Below are 25358 nucleotides of genomic sequence, written 5' to 3' on the forward strand. Positions count from 1 at the left end.
ACGTGCTCGTGTGGCGCAGGTCTGAGTGGGCCCTACCTTAGAATGTCGCCCCGCTCTGTGCTGTAAGCCGCTCCAGTACAGCGTCGTCTTCAATGCCCTTGAAATTGGGTGAGGAGGCCTTCACAGTGTGATGTTAGGAACTTATGGTGGATAAAGTGGCAGATGTTGCCCCCTTCTGGCCAAATGGTGTCAGTGTCTATCGTTGGAGGATCACATTGTCAATGGAGATATGTTCCTCTTCTAAGAACATCATAAGTGCAGTTGGACAGTCGTTGCCATTTACCTTGAACTGACTGATATAACTTCCTTTCTTCTTAAAGTTTAAAGACCATGAAGACGCCTGTTATAATTTCCAATTGTTTTAAAATAGTTTTGAAAGTTTTTTTTATTCATTTTTTTATACTTTTTTTTCTTTTAAATCGGTGTTAATGATGTCATTTAATTTTTTCGTTACGTTGTTTGCTGCAGACGCTGGCCTGTGGTGAGAACACAAGCTGGTCAATGACATTCTCGACATCAGTGTGTGGGGACTTTTTGGACAAAAAAAAAAAAAGTTTAACTAAAGAAATAAATGCATTCAAGACCAAAAGTGTGGGTGTTCACCCTGCGATAGACTGGCACCCTTTTTGAGTCAATCCTGTCTTGTGCCCGTTACTTGCCGAGATAGCACGCCGCCATCTTAAATAGGGGGAGCACGTCAAGCAACTTCCTTGTCCCATGAGCAGCAAAAGATGCAGCAACAGTAAACTATAAGGGGGCAGCAAAGTAGCGGTCGACAGAAAATGTCAGCAACTTCTACCACTTCCCAAAGCTCTACCCTGGATAAGCAGGTTAAGAAGTGGGATGGATTGTTTCTGTGATAAATCTTAGTGTTGACATCAGGATTTATTTTATATACACGGTAGTTTGATTTATTTCTAGAATCACTAGACTCACTTTTTTTTTCTTATTAATCCTTTTGCCACCACAGGAACTTTGTTTTCAGGAACCATTGAGTTTGTGTACGATGGTAGACCCCGGGCCACTTGTGGTCTCTGACTACTTTCATGTGGTGAGTTCCCACCACACAACAGGAGCTGCAACCTTTTATGCAAAATATGTGACATGCAAAGAGTGACACGGTGCATAGTGAAGCGCCTTCAAAATTCACAGGCTGATATGAGACTAAGTTCAGGTCTTGCTAGGTGGTCCTCACCTTCTTCAGGGGAAGTCTGCTTGATAATCCCACCCATGTTAAGCACAGAATGAGTAAATCTTAAAGGATCTGAGATGAAAGTTGAATGAATGCACCAAGACCCCCAATCAGCGACGTCCACCACTCGATTCTGATGTCTCATTCATTAAAGGGTAAATTACTAACTCGCAGACCAAGGATTAATGCCACTCATAAATTATCAGTATTGTAATTACCAGTCGAATCCTCCCCTTATATCAGCGTTTTTCAGCCTTTAAGTATTTGCGATCCGAGTTTTCATAAGTTTTAATCGCGCCCCCCTAACGTTTTTTTGAAACCCTAATAAAATTTATTCCTATATTTTTTGCTGCCAATACACCGCTACAAGTTTAAAATTTCCCCACGAATAGCGAAATTACGCCACATATGGCAACATTCTCGCCCCCTTTTATTGTTACTTCCCTAGGGGGGCACGCCCCACAGTTTGAGAACCGCTGCCTTATATGGTGCCAGCGATGGAAAGTGATGCGGTGTGAAGCGGAACGCACTTGTTGCTTCAAACCGATTGCGACTTCACGGGAGATTTTTGCTTCATAGCTGCCTCCTACCATGAACCGCATCGAAGAGTGAAGCAATGTGAAGTTCAACACAATCAGGGGATCCACAGGGAATCCCTCCCCCTTATTGCTTTGAAGCGATTGCGACTTCACGTGAGAGATTATGGCTTCGTTGCAGTGTATGGCGCACCAGGAAGACGATTGTGGAGAGTGATGCGGTGCGACACTCCATCGTCGCTGATAACTCCCCTGTTATCTGTGCAAACTACAGATTTGTAAGATGGCACCAGTGCTTGTGGTCAGCCAATCAGCACAATTCCTCGCCTAAGCCCCACCCTCGATAGTTCCTGGTTGACCAGAAAGCACACACTCTGGATTAGGAGCTAAAAAAAAAGGTACCAGGAACTCCAAATGACCCAAGTGCCTGCAATGGGAATGCTAAAAAGTTTTTAAAACGTCCCTGACAAAAGTTCCTGCAGTTGGAAAGTGCCTGTTGTTTCTTGTTGATATCATTAGTTTGGCTTTGGTGTGGTCACTGATATTTTCTGTCGTCTGCTACTTGGCTGTCCGCTTATAGTTTACTGTTGCTGCATCTTTTGCTGCTCATAGGACACACAAGTTGCTCAATGTGCTGTCCCTATTTAAGATGGCGGCGTGCAGTTGTCTAGTATCTTGTTTCTAAAAACCTGTGGTAGAGTAGTTAGAGGAAATTCAAACAGCTTTGTAGTTTTTTTTTGTTTTTTTTGTTGCCATCCACTTTGGTTTTGTGTTTTCGGCCTAACAATTCGTTTTGGTTCTTTCTCTTTTTTCTCTCACCATCATCCACAATCTTACCAGCCCATGTTGACCCTTCATCTCCCAGTTCTTCCATTTTCTTGATCTGGCTGCCTTCCTGTTTCTTTGAGTCTCTAACAGTTTCACGCTCTGTCAGTCACAATTCTCTTCTTGCTGCTTTTAGAAAGGTTTGCACAATCGTCTCGCCTTCACTCGTTTTTTTTGTTTTTTTTTTTTGGTTTTAGGTCTTGGTTTGCATCTTCAGCCTTTGATCCTCCAGACTAAAACTAAATGTACAAACAATACGTTTGTTCTCGGATAAACTCCACGTTGGTCACACCTGCTCTACCCATGATTACAGAAATGCATTTATTTTTGTCGTTTTTGATTTTTTTTCAGGTCATGTATCCAGACTGCAGTCCTATTTTGCTGCTCTCCGAAGCTTCAGTGGAAGACCTCAATGGTAGACTGGAGAAGAAGGCGTCGGTGGCAAACTTCAGACCCAACATCGTTGTCGCAGGGTGTGAGCCATTTGCAGAGGTACAACTCTGAGGACACGTCATGTCCTACTAGATAAGCTGGAGCAGACCACATAACCGGTCCTATCATATAAGAAGGTGGTGCCTTCCAATTCCTGGGTGCTGGCGCTGGACTGGGCAGTGGCATAAAAAACAAACAAACGGGGCCGCATAGGGATCTAAACATTCGCACAACATTCAAATGGTTCCTTTTTAATGGCTGTATATGCATATAAATATCGATGTTATAAGTAGGGCAGGTTAACTAGTGATGCTAAACTTTTCCATGGGACTTTTCCAAGTCCCGTTGGTGTCAGCTTCCTATCACAACCTACAAATACAGGCACCAGACGGAATGGCACTTCTACTATGCAGCATGTAAATGACGGTTATGGCTTTACACCCAGTAGGCACTCGGCTTTGTTCTCACAATTGACTTGTAATCCTCAGGACTCTTGGGACGAACTTCAAATTGGCAGCATCAGACTGCACCGCGTCATGTCATGTGGAAGGTAAGTCTCATTCATTCGAGTAAGTGAGAATTAAATCTGCCTCTCAAGTCTCCCCTGTCAGCCTTGCATGAAAAGTTTAATCTGTAAAAAAAAAAAATGTGTGTGATGCTAATCGAATGTAAGTCAATGCGTTGGTTTAAATCACTGTGCCTCCAATGTGTGTGTTTGTTGAAGTTCAGTGCCGTTTCTTTGAGCCTTTTGAGTTTCCACACATGGAGATTTAGAAGCAACACAATCAAAGGGTTTAACATTCTGAAGGAATTTAGCATTGTGGGTCCAGGCTGCTACTCTGAACATGAGACACGGCTACAAACCTGGGGGTGCATTTCATCTCAGTCACGTGGTGTTATGCAATAAGACCTTCGAGGAGTACCCCACTCGGAAATCTTAGTTATCAGTCAGTCAGTCATCATCCAACCCGCTATATCCTAACACAGGGTCGCGGGAGTCTGCTGGAGCCAATCTTAGCCAACACAGGGCGCAAGGCAGGAACAAATCCCTGGGCAGGACGCCAATCCACCACAGGGCACACACAGGAAACCCACACAGACATGGGGAGAACATGCAAACTCCACGCATGGAGGACCCGGGAAGCGATCCCAGGTCTCCTTACTGCGAAGCAGCAGCGCTACCCACTGTGCCACCGTGCCGCCCAATCTTATTTATTTATTTAAAGTTACTTACCCGGTTCAGTTTGCAGTGATGACCGTGAAAAATTTGAGTCTCATGATTTCATGGAGAATGGGCAAAGGAAAGTTTCTGATAGAATGGAACCCAAAGGGTATTTTGGTTTCTGGACAACCACCAGAATGGACCATAAAAAAATCTCAAGTTAATCGTGTTGCATAATCCACATGCTAAGGCATCCATTTTACAGAGCACATGTATTTTTTGTTGCTAAAATATCCGCCTTAATAAAAAGAGAAAAGCCAAGCAAAATGACACCTTTTATTGGCTAACTAAAAAGATTACAATATGCAAGCTTTCGAGGCAACTCAGGCCCCTTCTTCAGGCAAGATGTATCTTGCCTGAAGAAGGGGCCTGAGTTGCCTCGAAAGCTTGCATATTGTAATCTTTTTAGTTAGCCAATAAAAGGTGTCATTTTACTTGGCTTTTCTCTACATTCATAATGGCTAACACGGTACAACACCCTAGTACTACGCCTTAATAAAAAAAATAAATGTCTGTCTGGTTGCTATATCTCTGTCATTCCAAAAGATGGCGCCTCACAAACATTTTTACTTATAAAAAGCATTGCCTTTGTCATTCCAGTACACATTAACACTGCTTTTACGAATCCCAGACCAAAATGGCATATAACAGAGACATATGGATTATGTTTGTCATTCCAATAGATGGCGCATCACAAACATTTATAGTAATGCATTTTATTACTACAAATGTATGTGATGTGCCATCTGTTGGAATGACAAATGCAATGCATTTAATTACTACATGCATTACAAAATAATTCCAATAGATAGATAGATAGATACTTTATTAATCCCAATGGGAAATTCACATTCTCCAGCAGCAGCATAATGATACAATAAATAATATTAAATTAAAGAATGATAATAATGCAGGTGAAAAACAGACAATAACTTTGTATAATGTTAAATGTTAACGTTTACACCCCCGGGTGGAATTGAAGAGTCGCATAGTTTGGGGGAGGAACGATCTCCTCAATCTGTCAGTGGAGCAGGACAGTGACAGCAGTCTATTGCTGAAGCTGCTCTTCTGTCTGGAGATGATACTGTTTAGTGGATGCAGTGGATTCTCCATAATTGATAGGAGCCTGCTGAGCACCCTTCGCTCTGCCACAGATGTTAAACTGTCCAGCTCCATGCCAACAATAGAGCCTACCTTCCTCACCAGTTTGTCCAGGCGTGAGGCGTCTTTCCTCTTAATGCTGCCTCCCCAGCACACCAACGCATCTACATTGATTACTTAGAGTTTAACAGGTAGAACAGCTAGTCCACCTTAATAGAAGGACATGTGTGTGTATGTGTCTGTTAGCTGACACTTAATTTGGAATTCATTAAAGCAGTGCTAATGCATGTGTTGCATCGTCTGTTGGAATGAACCATGCAATGCATTTTATAACTACAAATGTTTGTGATGCACCATCTGCTGGAATGAGAAATGTAATGCATTTAGTTACTTCTTGCTTTACAAAATTCATTCCAGTAGATGGTGCACTGCAAACGTTAACACTGAGGTCTGTGTTGATTACTTAGATTTCATCCTGACTGTGCTATCTGTCTACCTTAATAGAAGCAAATGTGTGTTTGTGTGTCTCTGTTAGCTGACATTTGATTTGGGATTCGTAAAAGCAGTGCTAATGTTTATGTTGCACCATCTGTTGGAATGAAAAATGCAATGCATTTTTTACTACAAATGGTTGCGTTGTGCCATCTATTGGAATGAAAAATGCAATATATTTTATTACTACATGCATTACTAAATACATTCCAATAGATGGTGCACTACACTTGTTAACACTGAGGCCTACATTGGTTACTTAGATTTCACCCCGCCATAGACAGAGAGCACAACTCATTAAATAAATAGCTCTGGAAAATGAAAGTAATCTTCCGACAGAAAGCCCTTTTCCACAAGATAACACTTTTAAAATGAAAGATCTGCCTTTCTCCCACATTCATTGGTCAAAAAAACGGGGGGAGAAAGGACAAAACTTGCAAAAGAGTGTTTTGGAGTAGAATCGATGCCCACCTTGTGTGAAATGTTGCCAGAATTCGGCCCCCCCCCCACCATAATGCTTTGGAATAACAGCCTTTAGAAAAGCAATCAAGTGAGTGAGTGAACGCAGCCACATCCACCTTTTAAAGTTCTGCTCATCCTTTCTTTCTTTTCAGATGCATTATGACAACGGTGGACCCTGAAACTGGCATCATCGACAGAAAGCAGCCGCTTGAAACACTAAAAAGGTACGCCTGTTTGTTAGTTCAGAAGTTAAAATGACGATGACAACGTGTGGAAGGTCGATTCTGGTTTATCGCATACTTGGATTTTGAATCTCGGTATTTCTGTTTATAAATTATTCAGTTCACTTCATTATCATTATCCCCACAAAACAATAAGAGTTATTTGTTACTCGTCCAACTGGTAAAGAAACCTGCAGCAACAATACAGTTGAATCAAATGAAAATGTTTTGATTCTTTTAAATTACGATTACCTAACATAGCTAATGGTACAGTCGGTCTGATTGGATCGCGTTGTGCGTTTACAAACCTCTGTTGACCAGACATGCCTTTCTTTGTACATCTCGTTGCCTTTCTTCATCGGATATGCCAGTACTGTTGTGGATGCCGGATGACGTGACGCACGGATGTACACAATGCGGGTTACTATTATTATTATCCTGCCACTTGACTTTGTTCATTGGACATTTCTGGCCTCTTGTGGACACCTGACAACATTACACCCATTGCATGGGGCACGGATGCCAGCTGAACAGACATGTAATCACTTAATAGAGAGAGAGAGAGATGATGTGTTTGTCATGTCGGTTTTTTAAAACAAATCCAAATTAATCCATTAAGATAACAATAGTTTGGCATTCCTCTCGGAGTTCAATTTAAGCCGATGTCGCATTGTGCAACTTTGTGTCGTATGGCATGTCAGATTTGCCAATTTTGTTGCTTCACCAGGTCTAATTACATGACAGAATTGCAGCCCGTGTCACATTTACCGTCATGGTTGCCCCTTTTTCAGACAGCCAGTAGTGTCCTGCCTGAGGGATGTTTAATAGTAACCTCTGCTATTTAATTCTTTTTTCCATTCTGTTATGGTATGTAAAATACAACACATCAGGCAGGTGAGTTTCTCTTCTGTTTGTGAGGTCCCTTACCTAGTCAATACATTTTGTGTTTTGTACTTCTGAATGAGCAGTCATTGCATGTCAGCTCACCAGAGACTGACCAGAATATCAGGCTGGTTTGATTTTATCCTAGCCATTCGCAGACTAGTTGGTCTCGGTCGTTGGTTATGTCACATTAGGTGATCAGTTTCACAGCAGCATGTTGCGACTGCCTCTGACTGGCTAGGATTGTATAAATGAAAACTACAATTGAAAATCTTTGGAAAGGCTGTCTAATGTGCCATGGCCTGTAACAGGTTAACACGTCTCCTGAGAAGTTTGCCTGACCCACTGGCCTTCCTCCTGAATCCTTCCACTCTTTTTCTTTTTCTGGTCTCTCTTTCTCATTCTCCCACCAGATTACCCGTTTTCCACACCAATCCTTCCAACTACAATCTCAGGAGCCTTTGAAGGCTCCCCAAGCAGGAATGACTTCTATGGCCCACCCCGGAATTGCATCAAGGAATTGAAATGTCTCTGGGAACTCCTGGCGCCACCCTGCTAGAACTCCCCCAGCTGGTCCTCAGCTCCTTTGTGCAGACTCGGACCAAACCACAGGTCACCCCTTCTGAAACACAAAGTAAAATGGAACCCATGTATAAGCTCACGGGTCTCCTGCCAGGTTGAGGGGCTTGCCCTGAATGCTCTTTGTGTATTAGATCGGGGCATTGCGCCTCCTGTCAGTGACCTCTTAACCCGACCACTTCATTCTACAGCCCTGCTCCTATCCTACACCGCTTCATTTGAGCTTCAGTTGTGGAGCTTCCTTCAACACACCTACTGGTACTGATGATTTCTGAATGTCTTTTCCACAGCTACCGTCAGTGTGACCCAGCGGAGCAGCAAATCTACAAGACGTCACCCAAGTTTGGACAGTACTACAGCGTCGACACGACTGGGGTTCTTCAGGTTGGAGATCCCGTCTACATGATAACCTACTAGACGGCGGACCCGATTTGCTTTCAGTGCCCGACTCCATTGCCGTTGCCTCTTCTTAAAGCTTTGTTTTTTTCTTTGTTGTTTTTTTTTTTTGACAAAACATGCAAGCTTCTGTATTTTCATATTTGTAACCTCATTCATTTTAAGAGCAAATTTAGCAAAAATGGGGAAGTCCGCATAATAGTGAAACTGGCATATCTGTAATTAATATCCTCTATCTAGTTCCATTTCAGTCCAAAAAAATATGCTTGAACTTGCTGATTGGGCAGAAGAGTTTACCACAATGACTGTTGAGGGGAACCAGTGTGTCAAATGTGATGTTCATAATGCGTGTCATTTCAGTTTCTGTCATCTCTATTTGTTCAGACCTTTCGGCACAATAGAATTCACGCTTCTTGTCTGATTGATTTTTGTTTTAACCCTTTCTGACATTTCTACCAGCCTTTCTTGATGAACGATATATATATATATATTTTTTTTACTTGAGTGACATCCCTGCCTTCTATAATGGCAAAATAAAATCGAAGAGGTACATGGGGACGCTGCTGGATTTGTGACCACAGGGTTATTTGATGTGACTGACCCCTGCATGTTGCTGACATTGATTTGACAGGACGTGCTTTCCTTTGGAATTTGTCATCATTCAGTATGAAATTTATATTGAGTATTACTTGGGAATTCGGTAAAAACTGTAAAGCCTGTGACACCCTTTTATAGTTAGTGCTGTATTTTCATAGAGGTTACTCAACTTGCTGATTTCTTAACACACTCTTTTGGTCAAAACTAAAACTTTAAGAGATGAAGTATAATTTTGTTTTGATCTTTGTAATTTCAATCGTGTAAAAGTTTTGTACTCCTCACGTATGTTGGGCTATTAGCAGCACAAATTAAACAAACTTGAATCTGTTACATTTTCTTTTGTCATTTAAGTTTGTCCCTTGATCAATCGCTTTACAATATGGCTGGCTGGTGTCATGGACTAGGAGTCCCAAATCACACAAAACCCAATAAGTTCCAGAAATGCCCACTGAGGGGGAAACCCCTTTAAAAACCCCGGCTCAGTACAAAAAGAGCCTCGTAGAATCTTTTATAAAGTGGGAAGGTTTATTCTTAATGAAAATGCTGTGACACAACATGAAGCTGCACTGAGCACAAACACACAAAGGGTTTGCCTGAAGCAATAAAAGAAATCCAAAGTTCCTAAACAGAACATCCAAAGCGAATTCAAAAAACAGAGCACAGGGTCAGAAATCCATCAGTTACAATGAGTCCAGAAGAATCGCGGGCCTCGCCGAGCACATTTGAAATGAACCTCTAGGAAGTGTGGGAGACCCTCTGGGTTTTATAGGGTGATTGGCAGGTGGCCCCACCCCTTTGGAGGACCACTCACAAAATATATGGAACACAGCACAGCCATAAAGAATAAAGCAGACAATAAATGAAAATAATGTTACCATAAAACAGTCAAGGGAGGAAGCCTGCCCTAAATATAACACATGCTAAATGGCTTCTTGTCAAACATAAGGGCAGCAACTGACCGGGGAGGGTTGATCAGGGAATGACAAATTGCCCAACTCCATGCAGCCAAGGACATGTAGCTGAGACGATGACTTGGAATCAATGACACAATGCCTTAAGAGTACGTGGCTACTGCCCCCTAGTGGTCACTGAGATTTTTCCCACCCTAGCCTGTGTCATGCATGTGTGCCGGGGGACCACCTTCCCGACTCGAATGAGGTAAGTGATACCATTTTGGGGTGAGAAGGGGTGCAGACCCTAAATGTATCGTCTTCTCTCTCCCACCGCATTTCCAAAATGAAGACCAACAAGGGTGCCTAGCTCCGCCCAGAGTTGACTCCGCCCCTTCTGCCAAAAAGATGCCAGTCATTTAGACCCGAGCCTTCAGTGCAGTTCCCCACTGCCGGAGCTTTCATTTTGCTTAATGCCAGGCTGAATCAAGCCACCTTTATTTGTGCCCAGGGCACCATTTGTGTGTTGATCGCCTGTTTCTCAATTAAGTGGTGTTGCCCAGTTGGTGCCCCAACATTCTTTGTTTCCCTCGGTCACACCTGACACATGCCATCTTCGAGGGCTCCGAACTAAATCATTGTGAGGTCCGTAGTCCAAGTTCCTTGTCGGGGATTTGCACTTTTTTCTTTTCAGTGACACCCACCCTGTTGTGTTTCTTCGCACCCGTGGCCATCACTTCTCCATTGGTTTTAGCATCAGGGCCCATTAGATGGCTGATTGTGTCATTAAATTACCAGGCCTTAAATCCTGGAACCGCCCTAAAAGGCTCCAGCGTGGAGAGCTCTGGTTTCCGTCACAAAGTGAATCGAGAGCTACGTATGGCACAAGTCCTCCGCGCACCACGAGGCCATGATGGCTGTGCTGCGGAGATTCATAAGCGCTGCCAGGGGAGTCGCGAGAAGAAGCAGTAATGATTTGTTATGATGACCTCAGTTTTCCATTAGTTTTTTTTTTCCCTTCTTTTCCTACTTTTTCTCTTCCTCCACACACATTAGCAGCTTTGTTTTCACCCGATGTACATTGACCCGGGGACCAATTAGTCCTATCGTGTCACAGAATGGGCTCGTAAGCACTTTAATCTTCACTGCTGCGGCGCCAAATGTAAACTGAAAAGAACTTAATGCATTGGCCGACCAGAATTCCACTTTGGGAGAGAAGAGCCCGTAACGTGACGCGAGAATGACCGAGGAAGGTCACGGCCGGAGCGGACTCGACTGACGTTAAACACTTGTGTGCCCGGGGAGCGCCGAGGAGACTCCGCTTCTGCAGAGATATCGATGAGTTTAATCGCTAAACGGACGTGTGTGATGAATGGTGTCAAGAGCTTCTTCAGCTTTGGCTCTGCTTTTGGTATTTCTAATGTGGATAATGGAATTCCGAGCTGTCCTGGTTCTCAAGCTAACACGTTAAAGAAAACGCAGCAACTCCACTGAAAACGGTCAGCGGCACAAACACAGAATAGGCGGCACACCTGACATTTTTTTCACTTACCAGATGATTGTTATGGGAGGACCTCCCTAATTTTTGTCCCATCGGAATCGCTCAAATGATGGTGTTACTGACGGGTACAAGTTTAACTTGGGCTTATTTCTGAACAACTTTTTAAAGAAGGTATTGAGACGTGAACATGAGGTCCGCACCGGAGGGACTCGGACAGGACTAAAATTTCAGGGGTCCTCCGGTAAGAAGTACTCACATTTGTTAGCTTAGTAGAAGCTTTTATCAAAACCCACTTACTAAAGAAGTCAACATAACTGAGGAAACATCAGTCTGGGGGTCTGTTAAGGAGCAAGTGTGACAGGACAAAGAGACAAAATTGACCCTCACAAATGACCAGAATGTCACATTGACTTGGCTGTTAAAGCCATTAGAGAGGAATTCACCGAACAAGAGGGTCTTCAAATGCTTCTTAATCACATGGAGGCAGTCTGAATTATTCATATAATCTGAGATATCAACATCTTAATGAGTGCTTCTGCTTTGGAAGATGCAATAGAGAAAAACAAAAGACTTTCTGGCTGGGGTTTTTCACAGAGTTTCCCCCTCTAATAGGAATTTTTGGAATTGTTTGGGAGTCTTGAGCGTATAACATTGGCATTGCAGGAGAATTCAAAGCATAACATTAAAGAAATATAACAAAGTGAATAACAATATTTATAAAGGAAATAATTGAATATTTAAAATCCGTGGAGTTCCAAACCTCGAATAAAAAATATTTCAACAAATAGGAAATGAATAAATAAAGAACAAAGACTGACACATGCAAATGAGAAAGGGGCCAGTGCCTCATCATCAAACTTGGTGATGTTCACCTTTTCTACAATGAAAATACAGTCGCATGAAGAGTTGGGGTCCCAAATGGAACCCACAAAGCAAAGGATGGGGCAGATAAATATGAGCAAAAACATATGTGAGCCAATGCCACCAAACTGTCTTCCAGTGTGTGACGATGGCTTCCTGCCATGGCTCTCTTTTAAACGCTGCTGTTAGAAATGATGGAGTTGGATTCGGTTGAAGAGACCGTCATTGGTCCTCTTTGAAGAACTTCTCCCATTACTTGCTCCGTGTAACCCCAAAATCGGCCTTGTAAGCCCACACGCGTGACACCATTTAAAGAAATGATGTGGAAACAAACAGACAAGGAAAAATAAAGTGAAGGACTGAGAACTTCTCATCTGCTCTGGACCACAAATCCTTTTGCTGGATATCCTCAGAAAGAATCTACCATTGAAGAATGACCTGACATGGGAAGAAAATATCGACTTGCCATCCAATGAAAAATGCTCTGTTGATCGCCAATTAAGCAATAGAGCTGGAAGAAAAGTGCGGCCTTCTGGGATTTAACTTGAGGACCCCTGACTTAGAGGGACACCCTACCCAAAAGTGATTTTTTAAAAATATGTTACTTACCCCACGTGCTTTATAATGATGGAGAAAAAAATTTTAATCTCATGCTTTCATGCAGATGAAGAAGTTTAAGATCAAACACAAGCCCCTGGTGACCAATGGTGTGCAACAGCAAATGATGAGAAGAACATTCATGGAAACAAATTCTCACGTTGCTCGCACCGTGTGATCCACATGTTGGTTATCCAGCTGTATGCACAAAATATCTAAAACACGTGCATTTTTTTTGCTAAAATATTCTTAAATAGATACTTCTGAAAAAAAATCAACACACATGATAAACGGGAAGTCTACGTCTGTCTGTCATTTTGAATTTAAGGTCCTCCTGTCCCACTCATTCATTGGTCAAGAGTCTCATCTGACTTATCAATGTCATGTGACCTGCGTCGCTGTGCTCCTCATTGGCTGAGCCTTATAGGAATACACCCCCCCACCCAAAAAAATGACATTTTTATTGCATGACCCTTACCCCAAAAAAATAACAAAGCATCCACATCACCTGCACGTCAGGAGAGGTCGTCCACCTGAAGCTCAGCACGTTCAGGCCCGGCCAGTACTTGGATGGGAGACTATTGTCACACACGTGTGCTTCGGGGGCAGCCAAGGGGCCTAAATGAGCGCAACAGGACCACTTCCTGCTTGCCTGAAGACTCCACTTCCGGTCCCTGGTTGATGACTTCACCTCCGGCTCCCTGTCATCGAAGAACGAAGACGTCATTTCCATCCTTCGCCCCCAACATCATTTCCTCCCCGACTCAATTCCGTTTCCTGTATCTCTGTAATTTCCTGTCATTTGTACATAAAAGACCCGCAGACTATCATCTCGATGTCAAGTACCTGTTTTCACAGATTTTGACCGTTGTTTCAGTCTTTCACGATTTCTCAGGATCTCCGCCATTATACGGGGAATTCCCCCAACACTTGATCTGTTGTTCCTCTCTTTCATTTCATTACACCATCCTAGGGAAGCTTGGACTGCTGCTGGAAGAGGTGTTGGTGAGGGGGCGCTGACTCTGTTGTCTGGGCATGGACCCCCAATGTCCCTGTGTAGTGACGGGGACACTGTGCTGTAAAAATGGTGCCATCCCTTCAGATGAGCCCCTGACTCTCTGTGGTCATTATAGATCCCTGGGCGTCCTTCGTAAAGAATAGTCCTGGCTAGATTGCCCACCATGACCTGTGAGTGTGGTAGATGGTAGGACTTGAGGGACCCGTCAAAGCTCAACTAGATGATATTTGGGAAGTGTGAAGTGAAGAGGACTGGTGAGCTCTGGTGGGCTGAGTGGCCTGATCTTGTCCACCTTCTTCTGATCTTCTCAAAGAGTTGCATTACCAGACATTAGCACGTATCGAGTGGTACATCATATGGTGGGCTTTTCTCATAGCGGTGAGTCAGGAGGCGCCGGACATAAAGAAGCTGATTTCAGAAGTCCTTCTTGGAGCACAATATTCCTAACTTGTTTGTGAAAGTGAGTGTCACCAGCTGAGCGTCCGATGACTCGTTGGGTCCTACTAAGGTCCTAATTCAAGATGCTCCCCACTTCGCGTGGAAATCGAGGAGGTAGGTTTCCACGACTGCCACTAGACATGGACCTGGTAGATGGCCAGGTCACACTTCCCTTCATTCACGTAGGGTGCCAGCCTGACCTTTATAACCGGTGGCATATCCCTCATGTAGAGATGAGGCCGGTGAATAAAGTGACAGGACAAGTCGTTTCTCTTCATGACGGGCGTACAGTTGAATCCTTTTGGAAAACTGATATTTATGCAAAGAGAAAATGAGCGCGTCTGGATGTTCTTTTTTTTACAGTTTCTCATGGTCAGCTGCAAATAATTTTCATATGCCTGTTTATTTACATTTCATAAAAAGACGAATCTCTAGATGCAAACAAATCACTGTGTGGGCTTCGCTTGGCTGTAGTTTAGCAATATTGTGAAGAAGGTCACTACAAGAACCTACAAACATGCCAAAGGAATGCAAATGCTGTCCCCTGAGGGACAGCGCAGCCAAAAATGACATTAACATTCGCGTTTAACCAAAACAAACGGAATTAACCCTTTAGGAGGTCAATTCACTCAAAGCAAACCAACCGATTTCAGAGCTCCTCACGCTGTAGGCCTGCTTCTAAATAATTTAACGACGGCTTATGTTGTGCGTGTCTGCTTTACAGGGATGGTTTTGGGCAGAAGGGCCTACACCGGGAAGAATAATATGAATGATTCCACTTATTAATTTTAACGCAGTTGTTCTGTTGAGCAGCACAGAAAATGGCCAGATGGTGCGGGGCCTTGAAGAAGAAGAAGACTCATAAACGGGCCTCGGCCCTCCACGGCCTCTTATCACCTCTGACATTTGGACATTTTTTTTTGCTCATTTTAATGATTGTTCACGACTATTATACAGCCCGTCCTCCATGTCCACATCCTCGGATTCGACCCACTGCGGATCGAAGAAAAAAAAAGAATTCTAGAAAGTTCCTAAAAGGAAAACATGAATTTGCCACACGCCAAGCACTGCACTGAATTCACACGCCTGATGTGTAGGCCGCCATTTCACAGACCCTCTGTCTCTCTCCAGCACTTGTCAGTCGAGCTTTGTTCTCCTCACGTCTCGCTCCTTGGCTACTGGTTTTGAGCGTGCCCTTTGCTCCTCTGAACAAAATGGCATCTTAAAAGCATTTAAAGGAACACAACACCCCAAAAAATGACATTTGTATGTTACTTACCCCATGTAGATTGTAGTGGTGGTGAAAAAATTTTAATCTTCAGTTTTCATGAAGAATGAACAGAATCGTACTGGACAGCAGCAAGAATAGTCCACAAAAAGAAAAAGGCACGCTTCTCGTGTCGCATAATTCACATGTTGTGTCATCCATTCGTATGCTCACACCAGACAAAACACGTGTGGTTTTTTTTTTTTTGCTAAAATATCCACCTTAATAAAAGGATAAGTGTCTGTCTGGTTGCTATGTCTCAGTCATTCCAACAGATGGCTCATCACAAACACTTGTAGCAATACAATGCATTGCATTTCTCGTTCCAACAGATGGAACACCATTAACAATAACACTGCTTTATAGAATCTCAAACTAAATGGTGTAAAATAGAGACAGATGCATTGCATTTGTCATTCCAACAGATGGTGCATCACAAACATAATAATAATAATAATTTTTTTATAATAATTTTTTGCATTTATATAGCGCTTTTCTCACTACTCAAAGCGCTTAGCAATTGCAGGTTAAGGGCCTTGCTTAAGGGCCCAACAGAGCAGAGTCCCTTTTGGCATTTACGGGATTCGAACCGGCAACCTTCCGATTGCCAGTGCATGTGCAATAATAAAAAGCATTGCACTTGTAGTAATACAATGCATTGCATTTCTCGTTCCAACAGATGGCACATCATAAACAATAACACTGCTTTTAAGAATCTCGTACTAAATGGCGTAAAATAGAGATATATGCATTGCATTTCTCATTCCAACAGATGGTGCATCACAAACATGTGTAATAATAAAAAGCATTGCACTTGTAGTAATACAATGCATTGCATTTCTTATTCCAACAGATCACATCACAAATAATTTTGTAATACTAAAAAGCATTGCATTTGCCATTGCAACAGATGGTGAATCACAAACATTTGTAATAATTAAAAGCATTGCACTTGTAGTAATACAATGCATTGCATTTCTCTTTCCAACAGATGGTGCATCACAAATATTTATAATAATAAAAAGTATTGCACTTGTAGTAATACATTGCATTGCAGTTCTCATTCCAACCGATGGGACATCATAAACAATAACACTGCTTTTAAGAATCTCATTCTAATTGGCATATAATAGAGACATATACATTGCATTTGTCATTCCAACAGATGGTGCATCACAAACATTTGTACTAATAAAAATTATTTTTTTTGTTATTCCAACAGTTGGCACATTACAAACACTAACACTGCTTTTATGACTCTCATACCAAATGGCATATAACAGAGCCATGTGCATTGCATGTTAACATGTGCATGTTAAAGCTGAGGCCTACATTGGTTAATTAGATTTCAACCCATCTTAGGCAGGGAGCACAACTCCTTAAATGAGTAGCTCCGGAAAATTGAACTAATCCTCGGACAGGAAACGACAGGATCACACAAAATCACACTTTTAAAATTGAAGACCGCCTTTCTCCCTCATTCATTGGAGAAGAAAATAAGAGAGAGTCTAATAAATAGTATTGATAGGTGACCAACGCCTGACAGTGGCAAACTTTGTGAAACGTGTTCATGTAAAGAAGAGTAACTTGTGTCTCACTGCCCTAAATGCCAAAGCCAAAACATGAGACAAAATTCAAGGTGAAAAAAGAAAAAAAAAATCAAGCATGAGTCAAAAAACCAGAAAGAACTACAGAATAACATTTGAGAAAAGGCTGTTTTCAGACTGTGTTCAGTCTTTCTTCCTCTTTCTATTGCGTAGTCATCTTCTGGAATTTGCTTGATGCTCAGCAGATGTTGCTGCTCTTCTTTGTGTCCCTTCCATATCACCTTCTTGCTCAGTGTGCCCATGCAGTTTGCCATAAGAAAGTCACAGACCCCGATAACTTTGTGGTGGATGCCGCTAGCCACATTTTATTTATTTTTTTTGCTTCAATAATGTGTATCACGTCAGAAGGTTTTGATTAAGATGAAGATCAAGGTTCTAAACCAGTGGTTTGCGAGTAATCATGTGACAGATGGATTACACTCTTGGCATTATATATATATATAGGTAAGTTGTAAAATAATGAACATTAGGCAGCAAGAAGATTTGGGGTGCCACTGTAGGAAAACCTCGTTTAATGTTGGTAAAAACAAAGAATGGTAAACAAGGTATGAGAAAAGGTGCAAAATAACAACAATCGCCATCCAGACAAAGGCCTCACACAAATAAATGGCTGGAGCTCCATCTCTGTCAGTCGCAGGACCACAATGAACGCCTCCTTCTGGTTGTTGTCATTGTGGGGAGGGGCGGGGCCTCCTGAGCTAGAGAGGAAGTGATGTAATTCACCTTCTGGCTGTCTACTCTGAACTGTGAAAGAAAAGGGCGACTGCATTAACAACAGCGCCCCCTCTTGACTTGGGATGGCGTTGCCTCCCTAGCAGGAGCCTTGCAGATGTTTTCTACTCGCATGTGTTTGATTGTTATATAAGAATTTAACATTCGAATACAGGAATGTCATGAATGACAGAGGTTTGCTGCCTGTCTTAAACAAAAATAAAAACATTAATAACACATATTTCATTTTTCATTTTTAGAATTCAGAGTGCAGGGTCATTGTGTTTGTTTGTTGCCAAGCAATTTGTGGGATGTCACAAAACGCGCTCATCACATCAATGACAACTAATTCAGACTGTAATTAACACTTTCAGGCACGTCAAGCCCCTCACTTTGATGTTTCATGATACGGGGGTCTGCAGAAGACGTCTAAGACCTCGCAGTCCAGTAGGGCAGGAATAAGAGCACAAGCTGCGTCCTCCTTACCTAAAACTGGCCACCAGCCAAACAGAAGGCAAGCAACAATAGCACAATCCCAGTAAATTTGGGAAAGTTCCTTCCTAAAACAAACAGAGCCAGAAATAGTCATCTTGGCCATCTTCTCCGTTTTGCAGCAGGGAGCAATAATGCCCCATAAACGAATGGAAATCTGAATATTCCATCCAAGGTCTGCTCCAGGGCGCGATCAGCTTATGAATTCACTCTCAGAAAAGTTCAAGTCCACTTCAGCAGTCAAACAATGGGAATGGAAAGAGCGTAACCTGCACCTGGAGTGTGTGTGTGTGCGTGTGTGTGTGTAAAGAAACCATTACATTAGTGGAAACTTGACATTAACAAACAGGACTCAAAGGAGTTGATGAAGGCCTGAATGTCTGCGTATTTCTTAGTCAAAAGCAGAAATACACAAACTGGGAAAGGAAAAGCGTCACACCCTAGACAGGTCCTTCAAAATCCAACAGAAACCTTTGTTAGGTAACACCATCAGAAAGTCACTGAGAGAAAAAGGGCTTTACATCTACAGAAGATACAGATAGAGAGATGTGAAGGGCGCTATATAAGTGAAAGGTGCTATAAGATAGATAGATAGATAGATAGATAGATAGATAGATAGATAGATAGATAGATAGATAGATAGATAGATAGATAGATAGATAGATAGATAGATAGATGTGAAAGGCACTATATAATAGATACATAGATAGATAAATGTGAAAGGCACTATATAATAGATAGATAGATAGATAGATAGATAGATAGATAGATAGATAGATGTGAAAGGCACTATATTATAGATAGATAGATAGATAGATAGATAGATAGATAGATAGATAGATAGATAGATAGATAGATAGATAGATGTGAAAGGCACTATATAATAGATACATAGATAGATAAATGTGAAAGGCACTATATAATAGATAGATAGATAGATAGATAGATAGATAGATAGATAGATAGATAGATAGATAGATAGATAGATAGATGTGAAAGGCACTATATTATAGATAGATAGATAGATAGATAGATAGATAGATAGATAGATAGATAGATAGATAGATAGATAGATAGATAGATAGATGTGAAAGGCACTATATAATAGATACATAGATAGATAGATGTGAAAGGCACTATATAATAGATAGATAGATAGATAGATAGATAGATAGATAGATAGATAGATAGATAGATAGATAGATAGATAGATAGATAGATAGATAGATAGATGTGAAAGGCACAATAGATAGATAGATAGATAGATAGATAGATAGATAGATAGATAGATAGATAGATAGATAGATAGATAGATAGATAGATACTTTATTGATCCATGGGGACATTTAAGTACCAGTAGCCAAGGATCACACCAAGTCAAAGTGTCAAAGTGAACTTTGTTGTCATCTCAACCATATATAAGTATACAGATAGACAAAATTGTGAAGCTCAGCGTCCACAGTGTAACAACATGACATGCAAATAATAAATTAAAAATAGAATTTAAATTTAAATTTAAAATTAAAACACAAACAAGACACGGCATTGTGCAAAGACAAGACAAAGAAGTAGCAGCAATATTAACATGTAGTAAGCAATATGAACATTGATGCAATGTATGGTATTTGCAATCTAGATACATAAATATAGTCAATAGCTATGTAATATAATAAATAAATAAATAAATTAATTAATTAATTAATTAATTAATTAATTAATTAATTAATAAATAAATATAGATAATACAGAAGTGATCAGTGTATGATAATAGTTGTTGAAGACATGTAAACAATGACAGGTCAGAATGTTTCACAGCAGAAGGATATCAAGAGTGTCAGATCCTTCAAGGTCAGTCTGAGATTTTCAGTTCTTCTCTCCCCGCACTCTCGTCTTTACAGGACAGTGGCTCGCATGTATAAAAGTTCTGTTTTTAGAGATGGTTGAGGCCGTGTGGAAGATCCCAGGGGGCAGCCTGGTGTTAAGGAGTCTAACAGCTTGGGGGTAAAAACTCTCCTGCAGCCTATGCCTACAATAGACATATACAGATGTAAGGCACTATATAATGGATGCGAGTGCATGATGAGCAGCAACATTTATCACAGTTGCCGTGCAGTGCAAGATCTTTACATATCAAAGGTCTTATAATAATAAATAATAATAATAATAATAATAATAATAATAATAATAATAATAATAATAATAATAGAGCTAATGGATTTGTACTGCCTTTGCCTTGGTCCAATATGCCCTAATCTCACTCCTCACTCTCACTCCTTGTCTTTCGTGTTCCTTCCCTGCAACTCATTTGAAAAAATGAAAAATCAAAATTGAAGACACAAAGTAATGTTAACGTACACTTAAATTGTACCCAGTTAAAGCAGAGTATGTTGAAAAATGGAATCGCAACACATAATTAATCAATAACATTAAAAAACAATTCCTGTTCCCCGGTGTTCGCGTTATTTCTGGGCGGTCAGATGGGAGTACTCCACACAGACGCTTACACGTGTCGGCCAGCAGAGGCCGCTGTGTCTCCTGCTGTACTGTGACACGCACCATTTTCCTTTTAATCCTTCGGTTTTAATTCTGTTGAACATCTTTTGTCTTTCGGATTTCTTTTTCTTCTCACTTTTAATAAGAATAACCCTATTCATTACAAACGTGTGAAATATCTTTAAAACAAGATAATATTAACAGAGCTTTTAAAAAGATTCATAATGTTACAATTTTACTAAACAAATGTAACGATAGATTAACGAGTGCAATTTGTTTTTTAAATGATGAAGCAAAACTCAAGTATTTTATTAAGTTCTTAAAAATTGTCAAAGTTTTTATGAGAACATGAAGCCTCATATTTTTGACGGAACAACTGATTTAGATGAATCAGTACCGCGAGGCGGACTGGCGCTTCGCAATAAAGATCAGCAAAAACGCGCACTCGCTGAGGGGATTTTGTACATTTTTAAAATTATCCGTTTAAGCCATAAACAGTTACAGTCCTTTTGTGTTTTCCCAGCTCAATGGTTTGATGCCGATTGGCACATTTTTGGAGGAACTTATTCACATGAAGGCTGTACCTCGTGCGAAAACTTTATTGCCATCTAATTCATCCGGATGAGCAATAAACTAATTAGGCTGCAAAATAACTACATATTATAATACAAAACAAAAGAGTATAATAATATGTTGCAGCGTGCACAGGTACGGTAAGTAAGTATAAGTACACGAAAGAAACGGCTTGACAGGACTTCCCGGGAACCAAATCTGCATTACAATATGATATCGCCTCTAAAATTCATGTGCGAGGTGAGACTTCAGCATTACGTGTGGCCTGCAGCGCGAAGTATCTGAAAACAGACATGTCAGTGGCCAGCAGCGACTCAGCGACTACGCAATAAACGTAAAATGCGCTATATAAGTGTGATGAATTATTATTATATTATTATATTAAAATGCGATAGATAGATAGATAGATAGATAGATAGATAGATAGATAGATAGATAGATAGATAGATAGCACTAAATAGAAAAATAGATATAAAGGCACTATAAAATATTTTAAAAGTACAATTGGCGCTATAGGTAGATATGAAATATATATATAATAAAGGATATATTAGAAAAGTACAAATGGCACTAAACAGAAAGACAGATACGAAAGGCACCTTATAATAGATAGCTGGATAGCGTAGTTGGCAGGACAGGATTAGATAGATAGATAGATAGATAGATAGATAGATAGATAGATAGATAGATAGATAGATAGATAGATAGATAGATAGATAGATCTATAAAAGGAAAGTACAAATGTCATTTGATAGAGATACTTATATGAAAGGCGGTATATTATAGACAGACATGAAAGACACTGTAAAATATGACGAGACAGAGAAATGGACAGAAAAAGCATTGTTAAGAGATGTGATAAGATATAAAGAATGAAAGACATCGACTGATAATTCCTATTTGGGTTGTTTGTAGACATTTTAGGAAGGTGCCATATATTATTTTTCGAACCTCAAACCCCCAACCCCCGGTTTTCTTACAGTGTAGTCCTTCATATTCGGCGCCCCCACAAGGCTCCTTTAGGGCCTTTACAAACACACCGCTCCCTTTCCCAGGTGCCCACACTCATAAACCGGGTCCCGGTGGTCTCACGAGTGTCGCGCGCTCGCGTTGCATGTCACTAAACACGCATTTCCACGGGACCGGGACCCGCCCGCCCACTCGCTCACTTTCTCTCCCCCTCCGTCTTTTTAATGTTTCCGTGGCCGGACTGTCCCGCACCTGAAATAACTTCATCTCGCTGCCTGCTGGGCCCTCCTGACATCCTTTCCCCAGATTGTTATGTCTGCTGATTGAGAGCAGTCGATTCCTTTCAATTCTATATTTAACTCTGAAAAAATGTCACTTTAGATGTGAGTGTACAAGGGTCAAAAAAAAAAAGAAAAGCCCCATCCGGATATGAATCATGACTTATGGTGGCAATAAAGGGAGGGGGCGATCGTGAAAGTGTAACTTAAACCGCTTCACACGGCTTTGAAATTCACTCCAAACACTCGACATGAAACCTCGAAACTCTTCAATGACACCCTACACACACACACACACACACACACACACCAGCACTGCAGGGACACTTCGCACGATTGAAGTGCTCCTCAGCAGACCCCAACTGGCTTTGTGTGCGGTGGGCGACAACGCCCTGTCTCAGGGAGCCCCGCTCGTAACACGTGACGCTCAGGGGTTTTCTGGGGTTGCCTTTGTATTGTGATGGACGGAATGTGGCGGATGAAATTCAAGGGCAGTGACGCATCTTAACTACTTCTTGATGACATTCAAACAAAACATCAAAATATTGCAGTTTTTAGAGAAAGGTATCATGAATATGCAACACACAATATCACGAATTCAATATTGTATATTCCTCATACTCAATACGCCAGCAACCCCCAGCAAATTTAGAAAGCCTCGACCCTCAATCTAAAATCACTGACGTGCCCGAGTTTGTGGCAACAGGAACAACGACGTGTGTCTCGTAAAGAAGTCATGTCATGTTGAACTAAATATACACATTTAACAGAATTGTAAAAACTAAGAGGAAATCATTTAACAGGCACGTAAACCATGAAATAAATAAATAGATAAATATGTAAGGCTAAGCCACCAACCAACACCCCGAGAGTATGGAAATCTACATATTGTGTCAAAGAGAGTGGTGACAAAATTGGGTGCCATCATGAAAATTCCCTTCAATCCTTTCCTGCAGCAATTTCAGCCACAGGTGCGCTCGTCCCTCCATGGTGGGCTAAGAAGCGCCTCTGGGGGGTCTTTTGTGCCCGCTGCTATTAGGCAATTTAATGCTTCCTTCTGATGTAGTCGTTTAGTTCATTTTGAAATAGCTGAACAATATGCATTTATTCAGTTTTTACTTATGTATGAATTGATTGATTGATTAGTTTTATTATCTGTCCCAGGAGTCGGTATTCTTGCTTTTTTATCTTTCTGCTGCTTGTATGCATCTGAATTTCTCATGAGACTGCAAAAGTTTATCTAAACTAAAAGCTCTACCTCTTTATATGTTTATATAGCTACACACACACACACACACACACTGGTGAACGCGCACTGTAATTTTGCTGTGTGGCACTTTACTGGGTCGTGTGGTTCTTCGTAGCCCCAATCCTTGACAAAGACGTACTTCATTTTGTGAAGGGTTATGTGGACAAAACAGAAATCTTTAATGTCCATGAGGTGACCTAAAATGATACAACAGACCACGAATACCTGAACTGAGCCTCCGTGATTATGCAATGAGAGTCCTGTTAAAAATCAGGAGCCCAGTGGGATTTCACAGATTGATTATTTATGGGAATTGCTGCAGGTCTCAATAAATTAAAGGCTCTTTGTGGATCCTTCCTGTAGGTAGTTCCTTTGTTAGCCTAAAGTATTTCTCCTGCGGTGTAACTCAGAACAACCACATTGGCACCGTTCTTTTTAATGGTGACCACCCATCTATCCAACAATCTCTTCCTTAATTTCTTACCCAAAGCAGGGTGAGAGCAGCTGAAGCCAATCCCAGCAATCATATGAGGCCTGGCAGGAACAACACACGAGCAGGGCGCCAGTCCATTATGGGGTGAATGAACACACACACACACACGCACGCACACACACACACACACACACACACACACACACACACACACTATTGGCAATTTACATAACCTGCACATCTTTGGACTGTGAGAGGAAACCCACATGAACACGGAGAGATCATGTAAAGCAAGTATCAAAGGCGCTATAAATTGTAGGCTAAATTGATTTTTATCAGTGTAATCCGAGCAAGTGTCTAGTGCTACTTGTGATTCAAGTAAGGAAGAAAATAAAAATAAAAAGTCTGGGTGCAAGATATTCCAAAATGAACTTAACAAGTACATCAGCAGGAAGCATTGAATTGACTGATAGCAGTGGACAGAAAAGACTCCCAGAGGCACTCACTAGCACACCATGGAGGGATGAGCCCACCTGTGGCTAAATGTGCTGCAAGGGAAAGCACCTCCTGGAGGGGATCGAGGGGAATTTTCATGATGGCACCCAATTTTGTCACCATCCTCTTTCCAGAATATGTACATTTCCATACTCTCAGAGTGTTCATTGGTGGCTTAGCTGTACATTTCAGAGCTGTTATATAGTGCCTTTCACATATCTATCTATCTATCTATCTATCTATCTATCTATCTATCTATCTATCTATCTATCTATCTATCTATCTATCTATCTATCTATCTATCTATCTATCTATCTATCTATCTATCTAATTCTGCCAACTACGCTATCATCTATCTAATCCTGCCAACTTCATTATCTATCTATCTATCTATCTATCTATCTATCTATCTATCTATCTATCTATCTATCTATCTATCTATCTATCTATCTATCTATCTATCTATCTATCTATCTATCTATCTATCTATCTATTGAATCCTGCCAACTGCGCTATCTATCTATCTAATCCTGCCAACTACGCTATCAT

At 41.2% G+C, this 25358-nt stretch overlaps 1 protein-coding gene across 1 annotated transcript in view; it reads left to right on the forward strand.

Annotated features, from left to right (window-relative positions):
* marc1 (mitochondrial amidoxime reducing component 1) overlaps positions 1 to 9267 on the forward strand; it is a 28588-nt gene extending 19321 nt beyond the window's left edge. Inside the window, exons 4-7 of the mRNA XM_028820573.2 lie at positions 2905 to 3045; positions 3474 to 3535; positions 6415 to 6486; positions 8235 to 9267. Of these exons, the coding sequence (XP_028676406.1) occupies positions 2905 to 3045; positions 3474 to 3535; positions 6415 to 6486; positions 8235 to 8361 (402 nt within the window). The 3' untranslated portion in view covers positions 8362 to 9267. The remainder of the gene's footprint in view (positions 1 to 2904; positions 3046 to 3473; positions 3536 to 6414; positions 6487 to 8234) is intronic.
* The last annotated feature ends 16091 nt before the right edge of the window (positions 9268 to 25358 follow it).

This window comes from Erpetoichthys calabaricus, chromosome 15, assembly GCF_900747795.2.
Source record: "Erpetoichthys calabaricus chromosome 15, fErpCal1.3, whole genome shotgun sequence".
Classification (NCBI taxonomy): Eukaryota; Metazoa; Chordata; class Cladistia; order Polypteriformes; family Polypteridae; genus Erpetoichthys; species Erpetoichthys calabaricus.